Genomic DNA, 14,404 nt, shown 5'->3' on the forward strand with positions numbered 1-14,404 from the left:
AGAACAGATGCCCATCACAGTTAGATTGTATTTTGGGGAGAATTACATGTACTCATCGATACCGTTGAAAGGCAAATTTTATCGAATAAATCAAGTTTCTGACGTCATTTACTCTCGGACGTCGATGGTTAAATTTATTCATCAAACATAATTTAATCTCATGAATTATGACTAACATTCTTGAGTTTATGCAACTAACATAATCTTCGTCGCTATAAAATTATAAGTAAACATCTTAGGGACCTATGTCGGTAGAGAAAAGGGAAGTAGGTAGTATCACTAAAAAGAGGGGCGTATGAAGTGAAACTTAATCATCTAACTAGGTACGTCAAAAGCGGTAATTGCTCATATTTAATTGTACAACATAATTTAAAGTTAATAAGTTTTCCACTTTTAAATTTATTCTAAGCTTAATAGCATCATTCGCAGACGTTTCTGCTTGTTAAAAATTAAATTTATATTTGTATACGATCAGAAGTCTTTTGAAAATAAGCAACTTAAACATTATTTTTCATTTCACATGTTCTGAAAGAGGGTCATTATTGTATTAAAAGTGTGCAGAAAGTGATGTTTCTTTCTGCACTAGAGCATTTAACTTTTTTAAATTTGGTTTTAAATGGATTTGTTACTTATACAATTTCCGTTCTGATATTTAACTCCCCATTCCATAAATCATGATACTTTTACAACACGTGTGTTTTACTGTCCTCGTATTCGAAATGAAAAGTAGAGTGTTTAACTCGGGTAAACGGCATAATTTCATCCCTTTGTTAACGATCTACTTTTCATTCATCACACATTTTTGCGAGGAATTTGCTTTGTACCAGTTGTATCCTGTATGATTTTGTTAAATATCAAATATGTAAATAGCCTATTTTGTCTTTTCATCATCTTTTAATTTGGGGCGCTCTATGCACTAGTTTGTGTTCTGTCTTACCTATGTTATGCAATCCTCGTGTAGTTTCCATAATTACAGCTGGGATGCAGTCCGTCTGCGGTGGCTATAATCGAGTAGAATGGTGACGTTTGTAAATAGGATCATATTTTAATGTTTTAAGCCGTGTCTTGATTATTATTTGTGCATGTGTGATACACTGCGTACCGCCAAGGCGCTCTGTTAACTATGTCAACCATATGGCCCTAAACTACCACACACTTAAACAAGTGTGTGTCGGGTCATACATAAAGGAGGGTTATGTACCATTGCGCAACAATAAAAACGTTTTAATATACATATTTATCTTCCAGACACGAGTGGAAAGTTTTTTGAAACATGTAAAACTTAACGCGTCAAAATATTTTTTATAAAAAGTACCAGTATTCACCAGTACCTACCGTGTTCCACAAATTGTAAGGCGTCACGGTAGACCTCGTCGGAGATGGCGGGACGAGCTTGACGCTTTTGACAGAGACTGGTGGGAGACTTCTAAGGATAGGGATACGTGGAAGAATAAGAGGGAGGCCTTTGCCCAACAGTGGGACAATATGGGCTCATAATAAAACCAGTATTCAAATCCTGGCTCGTACCAATGAGTTTTTCGGAACTTATGTACGAAATACCATTCGATATTTACCACTAGCTTTTCGGTGAAGGAAAACATCGTGAGGAAACCTGCAAGTGCATTACATTTGCGAAGAAATTCAAAGGTGTATGTGAAGTCCCCAATCTGCATTGGGCTAGCGTGGGGACTATAGCCCAAGCCCTCTCGCGCATGAGAGGAGGCCTGTGCCCAGCAGTGGGACGTATATAGGCTGGGTTTTTTTTTTACGAGTATTCTCGTAACTATTTCACAGACAATATAATACGTAATAGGCAGAAGACATTTAATTTATCAGACTAATCACTAACCCATCGTGACAACGTCAAGGATATATTAGTAGGATTATTTCATGTCCATTTGCCTTTGTGGAAACTGCAAACTTGAACATGAATCATTTTTGCTTTCTCCTGCAGTAACGTCATCGGAGAAGCGTCGTCCGTTCTGCTTTCGAGGCGTACCGTGTGTAACAACAACGCTTCTGTCTCATTACGTTAAAAACAATGACTATGAAACGTTTAATATCTTATAAAATATCTGTGATTTAGTTATTATTTTAATTTAAGTATAGTTTTTAATTATAGTTTTATTCATGATGTAGGTACCACACTTACAGCACCTAATTAATAAAACTTCCTAATAAAAAAAAATTGTTGGGAGGGACACAAAAATAAATTCGACCACATTTAAGATTTACATGAGATTTACATAATTATTTATTTAGGTATAGTCTGTCCGCTTATCTAAGATCAAGTGCGCCATAGTAGATCTTAGAAATCGGACATACTATAGTGTAGGTATAGGTAGGTATTTCTTGTAGGGGAAAATTTCAAGCCATAGTTTTGGTACAGGTTATCACTAGGTACGTAATAAACTTAGATCTTTTGTAAAATCGGTGGAACTCCTCAATAGTTATAAGCTCTTATAGTAAAGGTTTAGGCAATTTGGTTTTTTTCAATGCTTCAGGTCTGCCATCTCTTATATTTATTTTAGTTTATGTAGGTATCTATTTAAATACCAGTTCGTCACCATATCATATGACTATATTACAAACATATGTACTTAAATTTTGTAAGATTCCACTAATAGAAATATGCTATTGGAAATAAAAGAAAATACAATTGAATGTTTTTAACGAACCTATTAAATAGTATACATATACATAGCCCAATAAAGATACGGTTACGCAAAACATTAAATTATAATAACCTGCTTTAATATTTAGTTTTTATGAGATATTTTAGAGAGATTAGAGGGATAACATTACATTCCACCCGGATAATGGACCGGAAGTGGGTAAACATAACGGTGTTTTTTTAATAATTAGTATTATTTGCAAGCAGCGATATTTTTATCTAAAACCAGTAAAAAGCGAAGTTGAACAAAATTGATACATAAAGAGCCACTGAATCTAGATACATAGCGCCGGTGAAACGCACTCATTAAGTAACCAAAAAAATATATTTTCTTAAAAATCCAACTTAAAAAGATTTGTAATGTGTGAAAACGTACTTGTGCCGGTAAGAATAATATAATGACAAATTGTTGGGTTCCAGAAAATACATTCACCGTAAGGAAGAAAAACTCTAAAAAAACTTCTATTATACCTCTAAATTATTTTTAAATAAACACAATTACAAATTAAAATAAATTCGACATACTAGCGGTCTGTAAAATGACTAGGGTACAAGTACCTCCATACATGTAGGGGGTACATGTTGTGGTAGGGTAAGATGCTTTAGCACGCGGTGGCCTCATGCATGAAGACCACGTTAGGACCAGCGCCCGCAGCCTGTATCGATTAGTTCTAATGCACAACCAGTTTAATCTTGACCATTCGTCTCGGCTACTTCACGCACTTATGCATGACGTGGAGCGCCGAGAACGTGAGAGAAGTTTGCCAATAAAATACTTAATGCCTTGTTATTAAACGTACGTACTCGTATTATTACGTATGTACCCCATTTATTTTAAAAGATCTTGAAAAATATTACACGGACATATTTACAAAATAGTTTAATAAATTAAATATTAGTCGCAAAGATGTGCGTACGCATATCATAATAAGATATCTCTTATTGATAGCATAAGGTTCACGTCACCGGTATCATATCATATGCGCATTGCCGATTCTGCAAAAACATGTAGGTACGTTCTACGTACATACAGCTGCAAAAGCGCATACCAACTTTATGAATAGTATTCATTCATAAAGTGGGAATAAGGTAAACGTACTAGTGTTCGACATGCTAATGCCCAATAGACGATACCTTGCTGTCACCTCTATTGACAATTACTTAAGTTTTAAGGTGACATGTACTGGGACCGCGTCGAGCACCAGTACGATTACCTTACCATGGGAATACAATTTTGCAGCTCGATGTACCTACAGTCCTTTAGTGAAGAATCATCGTAAAATATCTCGGCACTTTCTAATTACTATCGGAGCGTTCTTGGCACGAAATGCCTCTGTACCTGACTTTTCGCGCGTTATCTTTTAGACTTCAAAAGTGGGAGGAAAAATCACCCTGTCGATAGAGAGGTGCGGTTTTAGAAAGCGGCTATGTGCACATCGTTTCAATCTGATTATAGTGTGGCAAACATAAGGCATGTGACAAAGACTGAATGACAGATTTTACAACAACTTAGAAAGTCATTTTTTTCCAGTCATAATTATGGCTACTTTATAATCTTGTACACTGATATTTACTTTTACATTTTTATTTATTTCCTCAACGTGTCGTTACGGTCACAGTCGTGGTCTTCTCGCGACTTCGGGCATACGACACGTGCGAGGCTACCGTGATAAGTTATTGTACCTTCATCCATTGTATTCGCTATGTTTGGCCTTGGTCTCTGGTTGACGCCATACGCTGCATACAGCGACACTTTGTACGGGAAAGCTGCAACATTCATGAACATTTCTATATATATTAGAACGTGGCGCTGCGCTGTACGCCAGAGTGTTAACTGTACCCGTACTATGTACATACCACGAGTCACTCAGTGCCAACACTAATATCCCAGTACCAGTACGAGCGAGATGCAAAGAAAGTACATAAGTTACGTTATTCACGCTAGCGTATATGGCAGTGCCAAACTGGTGGTAGCTGCACTGGAGACCAAAGTTTTTAAAACGAATACCTATCTACCTGCTCCAACACATCTATCAATCCTGTCATGTACTGAACTCTTGGCTTAAAAACGTCAAACGAAAAAAGGAGGGCTCATGAATTAAATAAATCTAATTGAGTTGTCACTCAAAGAAAACAAATGACGAACATATGGGAAATACCGAAATAAATTAAGGATTTTACGTTTACCCAAAAATACTTGTCGACGTTTGTGTTATGAGTTTATGAGATGTTTGCAGTTGCCAACTTGCCAGGCACTACTTATAGTTCAACAATAATATAGTTTTTATAATTCAGTTTTTTACTTAAGTACATTTTTTTTTATTAATTAACTAAACAACATAGTCAACCCTAATAGTGGTTCTATGGTCCAGTCCAGTACCAGTATAATTTAATACCAATGCTAAGCCGGTTAACACAATTGCATTAAATGCAATTTTCCGCCTTTACTCTATTTTCTCTGGTCCGTACCTAACTAAAGGCAAATTTCATTTCATACATTTTTACCTATCCCATTTGGTTTGTTTTTACTCGAGTCGAATTTGTCACCTTCCATTTAAAGTTTTAAACGTAATAAGCGTTCTCTACTATGTCGTGCAAACAATACGTAGTTAGGTATCTTAGTGTACGGGGATGTTAGCTAACGTATGCGATACACGCGTTTTCAATATTATTACCAGTGATCGTTAATTTTCCAGCAATTTTGGTGCAGCATTGTTGGTTAAAAGCATCTGTATGCCCTACTCTAGGTGGAAGGATAATTAGAGTTAATAACAGTAATATTAACCTTAACCAATCCTCTCCCTAGAAAAAAAATGACGAAAATCCTTTATTTTTACTATGCTGCACCAAAATTGCTGGAAAATTAACGATACCTGATTATTACTATTATTAGTATTTTATGTATTTTTAGATTTCCCATGGGGCTGGTTACTTAAAGTAAAAAGTATGATTAAGTAAATGATCTAACACAATCACGTCTAATATCGAATATTTGAAATGAGTGCATTTCATCCCTCGGTGAATAATCTACTATTAAGTACCTACCTACCTACATCAATGTAAAAATGACCTCGGTCTCTTTAAAGCTAGAGTGAATAGGCTATTACTGAACCGGTGAGCTCCATCTTAGGCTCTGTCTTCACTGTCCATGGTGTGACTATAGAGCCAATCGCCGATCAGTTTATAATAAAAAAAATGTAATCAATTTTAATCGGTAAGTACCTACAAGTATAAGTATACGGACAGACGTTTTGTAGAGAACACAAAAAGAACTCCTTTGTTGCAACGTAACATACCACGACCTACATTGCGCGAATTAGTTTAATTCGTTCCATACGCCGACCTTGTTTGAATACCATTGATCCCTGATCGATAGAGATAGACTTTATAGTAGAGCAAAGATTGATTGTAATAACTAGTAACTAATAATCCGTACTGAATGATATTTATTGTATTAGGTAAATGCTTGTAAGTAAGCAGCTATAAAGTAAATTATCGTTTTATACAGTAGGTCAACGGGTATTCGTATTAAAATATTGATATTCTAAATCGTGACTAAGAAAAACAGGTACTAGATAGTGTAAGACGGTAATCGGGTCGGGAAGGCGAGCGGTGCCGAGCGCGCCCCCGTGACCCGAATTTTCGCAATGACGTCACAGCAGCAGCCCCAGCATGTGGGTCATGCGCCAGCCGGCTCCTCGCCGGCCTCCCGCACAACAGATTACGCCGATAAGATAACAACTGACAGACGCGACTAAACATGCACTAACCTACCTACCTACACACATTTTACTTGTTACCTACTACTTATTTAAAAACAAGGCTTCGAGATTTTCTTTATGACGTTTCAGCTTTTAATGGTGACCATTCACTTCGCCGTGTTTGTAAATCTATACCCGTTTTGCATCTATTTCCGTAGTACCAGAAAAACAAGAACGACGATGAGCCGTGTTTGCGTTTGCACAAATCAAATACACAACATGTTGAATGCTATCTGTTGCGGCGTCGGTAAAGAAGGGGCTCTCCACAAAACTGGAAAAGACATATCATGTTTTTTACCTGTATTTTATCCAATCCTCATGCATGCAACGTAGCGGTTCTTGCACTTTTCTTAAAAGAAAATATGTTTGGAAAGTATGTTCAAAGCTAACGTAGGTCGTTGACCTTAAAATGTGTCCACCTAGATGTATCATTAACATTCGATAACCTAACATTAAAAACTCACAAGGCAGCTTTTATATTAATATAAAAACAATAAAGTTATTTTTTTGTACCTATTAAAACGTGTGCTTAACTTGGAGTACAAGGTCGGAACTGACGTCAATCAGATTCGTTATTGCAGCTAGAGCGGTCGTCGTTTTTACTTCTTTTTAGGGTCCTGTGCTTCAAGGAGAGAATAATTGGATCCGCTCCCTATACTGTCAGTGTAATCGACAATAAATAAATAGAGTGGTGACTGCTAACTTTGGGCCCCTATTTTTTTTAAACCGAACCTAACTATCAATGTAAAAATAATCTTTGTAAATAACAGGCGTAACGATAGATAAGAAAATCTGCGTATATGTTTCTGGACTAATCCAGCATATAGGTACGCAGATTCTCATACAATAATGTGGTACCATTGAGCTTATCTGATGACAACAATGATGTATTGAAACCCGGAAAACGGAACATATGAATCAGTCTAGATAACAGTCTTACATTCCTTTAAAAAAATCGACTCACTCTTTATTTTGTTTTTTGTAGTAGTTTATTGTAGTCTCTCTTGTTCCACGGTCACATGACATATCTACACAAAGCGAAAAGGGAAAAATCATTTATTTACAAACAAGATGTATACAGTGGTATTACTAAAAGAAATTAATAACTATAGCTTAAATCTAAAATAGGCCCTTGAGGCATTGTACCAAGGATGCTGGCGGCATTTCCTCGCTGTATCGCAATGCTGATACGTTGTGCGAGGTAGCCGCCAGCTCTTCGGTCACCAGTTACGTAAGCAAAAATAAAATAGATTGGACACTTCTAAACAAACTATCATCGTGGATATTTTATAAGCTTTGAAAAAAATGGAATTCATCCTCTTTTTGCTAAATAATTGTATAAATAATTACTCTTTAAATAGGTAATGATGTATATACATAATGACTATCTCTTGTATAACGTGAGTGCCCTCTATTTCCATGCCTGTGCCTTTTGTGGCTATAGGATTCATTTTGAATTATTTTTCTGACCTTGAAACAAATTAGCTACATATTTATTTGCAGTAATTAATTCACTGTGTATTAGTAAAGTTTCATATCGGTTAATCTGATTTTGTGATAATACCTTCAAATTACCCGTACGTTCCGCCACGGTTACTTATATACGTGTAATAATTATACCGGATGTGGCCTGTAATATGAGCAAAAAATTAAACTGTAGGCTGTACTCCTCATACTGACCAACATTTGTTCAGCGACTTTTAAAAATAACTTGTGGTTTGATTTTTAATACACTTTAAAGTTTATTCTAAGACGCAATGTACTTATTGCGAATTTTGTTATGTTTTTTAAGGCGTGACAAGCAACGTCAATCACAATGATATGGCGTGGCGATGGCGTCCATTGAAGATAATATTAATTTTGTATGAAAAATAGGGAGTCTAAATACTTCATAATTTTTAAAAGTTGTTGAATAAAAGTGTCCCCGTTTGAGGAGTACAATCTATGTTTTAATTATTTGCTCGTGTTACAGGCCACACCCGGTATACCTAGGCAAATGACAGAAGTGGTTATTTTTTTTTTGTATTCGCTGAACAGTTAAGCTACTGGTTTTTACAATGATAAATCGTTTATATGTGTGTATTTTTTTTTCCTAATAGGTTGTAAAAATATACTTTATTAAAATAATAATCCTTAGTTGGAATACTGATTACACTGAAACAAATTGCCAAATATGTGTGACGTCACACCAGGGGGGAGGGTTAAAAAGTCATGAAATTTATGTGACGTAATTCATGGATGACCCCAAGGATGTCCTTTTGTTCCCAGGGCTCAAGTCCAGAATGCTGTGTGGACAGCGGCGGGTTGGAGAGCAGCGCGCCGGGCCCGCCCCCCGGGCCCCGCTACAAGCTGGCCAGCGAGGGGTCCCTGCGGGTGTGCTCCTTCCAACACACCCGCACCGTCGTCGACAAGATCCTCGCTGCCAAGTTCCTGCGGCGCTGGGAGACGCACGTCCTCTGCCTGCAGGAGGAGCATATAGTTTCTAAAACGGTAAGTCGGTAAGATGCAAATTCTCTGTTCATATCCTATCTAGCTTAAATATAACCCACATCTCAAAAAACCTACACTACATATTCGGTAATAATATATTAGGTGCTACTTTATTAGTTGCAGATATTTTAACAGATGATACTTTACTATAAAACAATTAACTTTAAATAGGATTAAGATTAAGAATATTTTTTTTTTGTTTTAATTTACCGAACAAAAAATTAAATTTCATTATGGTTCGGCGGGAAAACTGCAAAAGGTTATTAGGATGTAGTGGCCAGACAGTTATTAGGTAAAAGAGGTACTAGAATCTGTTCAATATCACATTAACAGGGTGTTTTTACGTAGCAAATTTGTTTTTCAGTTTTCTCCAAAAAAACATCGTAAAAGCTATAATGTTTCATAGTTAAATATACTCCAGGAACCGAGTACTATCAGCTGTTTAAACATCTGCAACTAATAAGGTAGCACCTTATATATACAGTGTGGAAAGATAAGTCGGGCCCTGGAGGGAAACTACCTTAAATCCTTAATCTGCTGGCCGATTTTACTTAAACTGCATTTCCTTTATTTTTAAAAATGAACAAAACTGCATTCAAAGATTTTCTAAAACTCGCTTGCCTCGCCCGGGACTCGAACCGACTAAAAATTGCAAAAAATAAACATTCGCAATTTTATTCTACTAGTCGATACAGTTAATGTTAATGATAACATTTCTCCAAGAAACATTAGGTCTTCCACTCGTCTGTCGTATAAAATATCCATAAAATCTAATATTTAGTACTCAAGATTTTTTTAGACAAGCCAAATTGAAGAAAAAAAGCAAAATCTTTAAATGCAGTTTTGTTTCTTTTTAAAAATAAAGGAATGTCTCCTTTAAGTAAAATGAGCCAGCTTAAGGATTTAAGGTAGTTTCCCTCCAGGGCCCGACTTATTTCCACACTGTATATCCAAAATGACTACCTACCCAAAATTTCTGAGACAGCTAAGTACTTCGTCTCGAAATATGCAGCCTGTGTTCATGTGTCTAGCCAAAATTGTCACCTTTTAACATCGTATAATTGAAACAGATTGTGTCATTATGACCCTGGTGTCGCAGTTACTTGGAAATATATATTACTAGCTTTTGCCCGCGACTTCGTCTGCGTGGAATTAGTAATTTGGGTAACATAATTTTTAAACAAATCTGCTTTTTATTACACCCTTCTTTTCACCCCCAAAATGGATGACTGATTAGTCAAAAATGGGACTAACTTTATTTGTAACGAATGGTCTTTTGAGCCCTTTTTTTAAGATATTATTTTCTTTTATTTATTTATTAATTTTGTATCTTAACTTAACTTCCACCTCCACTCCAACTTGGAGATTCGAGAAGTTAAAGTTGAAGAAGTTGGATAAGTTGTAGAAGTTGGAGAAGTTGAAAAGGTTGAAAAAGTTGGAGAAGTTGAAGTTGGAGAAGTTAAAATTGGAGAAAGTTGAAAAAGTTGAAGAAGTTCGAGTTGGCGAAGTTGAATTTGAAGAAGTTGGAGAAGTTGAAGTTGAAAAGATTGGTGAAATTGAATTTGAAGAAGTTGGAGAAGTTGAAGTTGAAAAGGTTGGAGAAGTTGAAGAAGTTGAAGTTGAAAAAGTTGGAGAAGTCGAAGTTGAAGAACTTGAAAAAGTTGGAGAATTTGAATTTGATGAAGTTGGAAGATAAAGAAATTTAAGAAGTTGAAAAAGTTGGAGAAGTTAAAAAAGTTAGAGAGGTTCAAGAAGGTGGAGAAGTTGAAGAAGTTGGAGAAGTTGAAAAAGTTGAAACAGTTCGAGTTGGAGAAGTTGAAGTTGAAACAGTTCGAGTTGGAGAAGTTGAAGTTGAATTTGAAGAAGTTGGAGAAGTAGAAGTTGAAAAGGTTAGAGAAGTTGAAGTTGAAGAAGTAGGAGATGTTTAAGTTGAAGAAGTTGAAGCTGAACAAGTTGGAGAAGTTGAACTTGAAAAAGTTGGAGAAGTCGAAGTTGAAGAAGTTGGAGAAGTCGAAGAAGTTGGATAAGTCGAAGTTGAAGAACTTGAAATAGTTGGAGAATTTGAAGTTGAAGAAGTTGGATAAATTGAAGAAGTTTAGGAAGATAAAAAAATTGGAGATTTGAAGAAGTTGTAAGTTTGAGAAGTTAAAGAAGTTAATGGTAATATTTATTTACTGACCCAAAAAAAAACATAATAATAACAGCAGAGGTACCTTCAGATCCACAGCGCAGGCTTCGTCATCATACAGATAGCTCATCCACCTCAGGTTTCGTCAAAATAACATGTATACTTTCACATATGTCATCCGCAACATGCATCGTCAAATTTAAAAGGAAAACCTATATCCTAATCCGGTAAGTACCCGGCACAAACGTCCCCAAAATACCAGCGACGTTCCCGCGCTGAATAGCCAACGATATACGCTGGACCAGGTACGAACCAGACCTAGGATCGCAACCCCACGAAGAATCCCAAGAAGTTAATGAAGTTGAAGAAGTTGAAGTTGACTAAGATGAAGAAGTTGCAGAAGTCGAAGAAGGTTAGGAAGATAAAGAAGTTGGAGTAGTTGAAGTTGAAGAAGTTGGGGAAGTTGAAGAAGTTGGGGATGTTGAAGAAGTTGGAGAAGTTGAGGAAGTTGAAGTTGATGAAATTGAAGAAGTTGAAAAGGTTGGAGAAGTTGAAGTTGAAGAAGTAGGAGAAGTTGAAGTTAGAGAAGTAGAAGTTGAAGAAGTTGAAGTTGAAGAAGTTGAAAAGGTTGGAGAAGATGAAGTTGAAGAAGTAGGAGAAGTTGAAGTTGAAGAAGTTGAAGTTGAAGAAGTTGAAGTTGAAGAAGTAGGAGAAGTTGAAGTTGAAGAAGTTGAAGTTGAAGAAGTTGAACCTTAACTTAATAGACGAAAGTTCAGAATAGATCCTGAAATAGATTACTTACTTTTCTTCTTGCACCATTTTTATTACATCTCTGTTTGGCACTATGGTTGACTGGTAGAGAATGCCTTTAGGCATTATTTTTTTTATTTTACTTTATTAGGTACACTAAACAGACATCGTACAATATCATGGGTAATACATTTGCACATTATGGCTTAAATCTAGCACGAGATCCAAAACAAGTGTACACAGCATGTTTTACAATTGAGCGGAAATATTACAAACTAATTAACACCATATTATAGCTACAGTGAAAAATATCAGAGAAGAAATAACTATCTAAACATTACAATATAATAACGAGTAACGAACTTTACATTATAAATACTATTAAACATCACAAATGAAACAAACTTAGAGGATTAAGGCAGATGTCATCAGTTAAGTGGGAGAAGAGAAGAGGACGCCAGCCAAGCACTTTCTAAACCTAGCGATGTGAGGGTCAAAAATATCAATATCAGTATCGTAATGTTTAAAATTAAATATATACCTACAAAAATTTGTACCTGGTGAGGTGTCGGGTCTCGGAGGCTAGACATTTCTAGAACAGTCCAGAATATTCGAGAGTATTCGAGAGCATTCCACAGCATTTCAGAACATTCTGGAATGTTGTCGAATATTCCAGAACACTTTCGAATGTTGTGGGATATTCTGGAACATTCGAAGCCGTCTCGGGTCTCGGTGGCTAGACATTTCTAGAACAGTCCAGACCATTCGATTCGAGAGTATTCGAGAGCATTCCACAGCATTTCTGAACATTCTGAAATGTTGTCGAATATTTGAGAACATTCTAGATCATTGTGGAACATTCCAGAATACTTTCGAATGTTGGAATGCAGTTTCGAATGGAACATACGAAGCTTCTCTTGTCTTCTCTTCTCTTCTACCCCCTTACGGGGACTATAACTATCTGTATGGGCATTTTCATTTAACCTGTACTTTAAAGCGCGACTTAAGTCGTGTTTGAGTAACGTCTAACCGTTACATTCCTGACAAAATGTAAGGGATTTGACATTGACCGTCAGTTTTGTAACGATTGCTAACCGGCCGTTAAAGGTGCACAGTTAAGTGAAAATGCCCGTATACCGACCCAATCGGTTCAGCGGTTATTGATTCCCCATACAAACTTCCACCCCCTTTTTCACCCCCTTAAAGAGGGATTTCTGGGATAAAAACTACCCTATGTCCTTCCCCGGGACTCAAACTATCTCTATACCAAATTTCATCAAAATCGGTTCAGCGGTTTAAGCGTGAAGAGGTCACAGACAGACAGACAGACACACTTTCGCATTTATAATATTAAAATATTAGTATGGATTTTCTCTATCATTAATCATTATACTACAACAGAATCGAAATCCATAAAGAGAGACTGATGAAATCAAATAAGTAGGTAATTACTAAATGATGACGTCATCGCTATATACTAGTTTATCAGTTTTCATTACGTAAATGTATGCTTTCATCGACATCAAACTTATTCTCTAAGCACCTATAACAACATGCGATAAAATTCCAAATCGCATAGAACAATTCGATGCACCTGGGGCTGAGGCTTATTCTAGTGCGTTCAAAACAATATCAAAATGATATAGAAACTAAATTGGTTACACACGCTCATTCGTTGTAAACTGCAAATGCATGTGTACCTATAAAGCACAAATACAGTCCAATTCGAACGTTATCAAAATGACATCGTACTGATGTCAGTGCACGTACGAATTTTATTGGCCTGCTGGTTATTTAAGTTAAAAACTGAGATTATATTGTTATTAATTTTTCGCTTACGAATACGTCTCTTGTGCAGTTATAAAACTTTATTCGTAATCAAACTGCATATACGTAGGCACTTGCTTATCATGTTTTCATACTTCATAAAGTAATTCCGTGAAAGCAGATTGACGCAAGTAAAACGCAGTTAAGCAAAGTTAAGTATGTCTGGCTGGATATTAAAAGTGGCTGTAGGAGAAAAAAAATTAAGGTGCAGATAGTCACTGCACAGGTTTACAGTAGCTGAATACTCGACTTGCACTTGTTTATTTGTTATTATTAAAATGATGTATGTTGTAAATAGTAAATACTAAACAAGACTATCAAGACAATGTAACTGTTTTTGATTGTTTAGCATATACATAAAATACATATTATACTTGCCTGCATTTCAATCAACATGCTTGTTTGGTCGGATAACTTTTGGAGAAAGGCAGTGCCATATGGCATCAAGTTATTTTTTTGAGTTAAATTTAACTTTAAAGATAAATTTATCTTTTAAACAATAAACATTTAACTAATCGAAGAAGAAATAAATATAGATAGCATTTAAAAATATTTTACTTCTTTGTGGTCGTACTTATCCGACATCCGATATCGGGTCGGACAAAGTGAAAACGGTAGGTAACAACAGGCGGACTTATCGCTAAACAGCGATCTCTTCCAGACAACCTTCAGATAGCGAAACTGCGAACATAGTTAAGTGTACATTGGTATTGGTAAGAGTATATTAGTAATAAACTTTTTAATAAGGATTGTATTGTACAACGTGTCTTTAGG

The 14,404-nt window shown here is 36.0% G+C and overlaps 1 protein-coding gene across 1 annotated transcript in view; it reads left to right on the top strand.

Moving 5' to 3' along the window:
• The window catches only part of LOC134789921 (C-Maf-inducing protein-like), a 59,272-nt gene that overhangs the window by 12,207 nt on the left and 32,661 nt on the right, over positions 1-14,404 (top strand). Inside the window, exon 2 of the mRNA XM_063760616.1 lies at positions 8,704-8,925. Within this exon, the coding sequence (XP_063616686.1) occupies positions 8,704-8,925 (222 nt within the window). The remainder of the gene's footprint in view (positions 1-8,703; positions 8,926-14,404) is intronic.

The sequence above is a fragment of the Cydia splendana genome, chromosome 4 (genome assembly GCF_910591565.1).
Source record: "Cydia splendana chromosome 4, ilCydSple1.2, whole genome shotgun sequence".
Taxonomy (NCBI): domain Eukaryota; kingdom Metazoa; phylum Arthropoda; class Insecta; order Lepidoptera; family Tortricidae; genus Cydia; species Cydia splendana.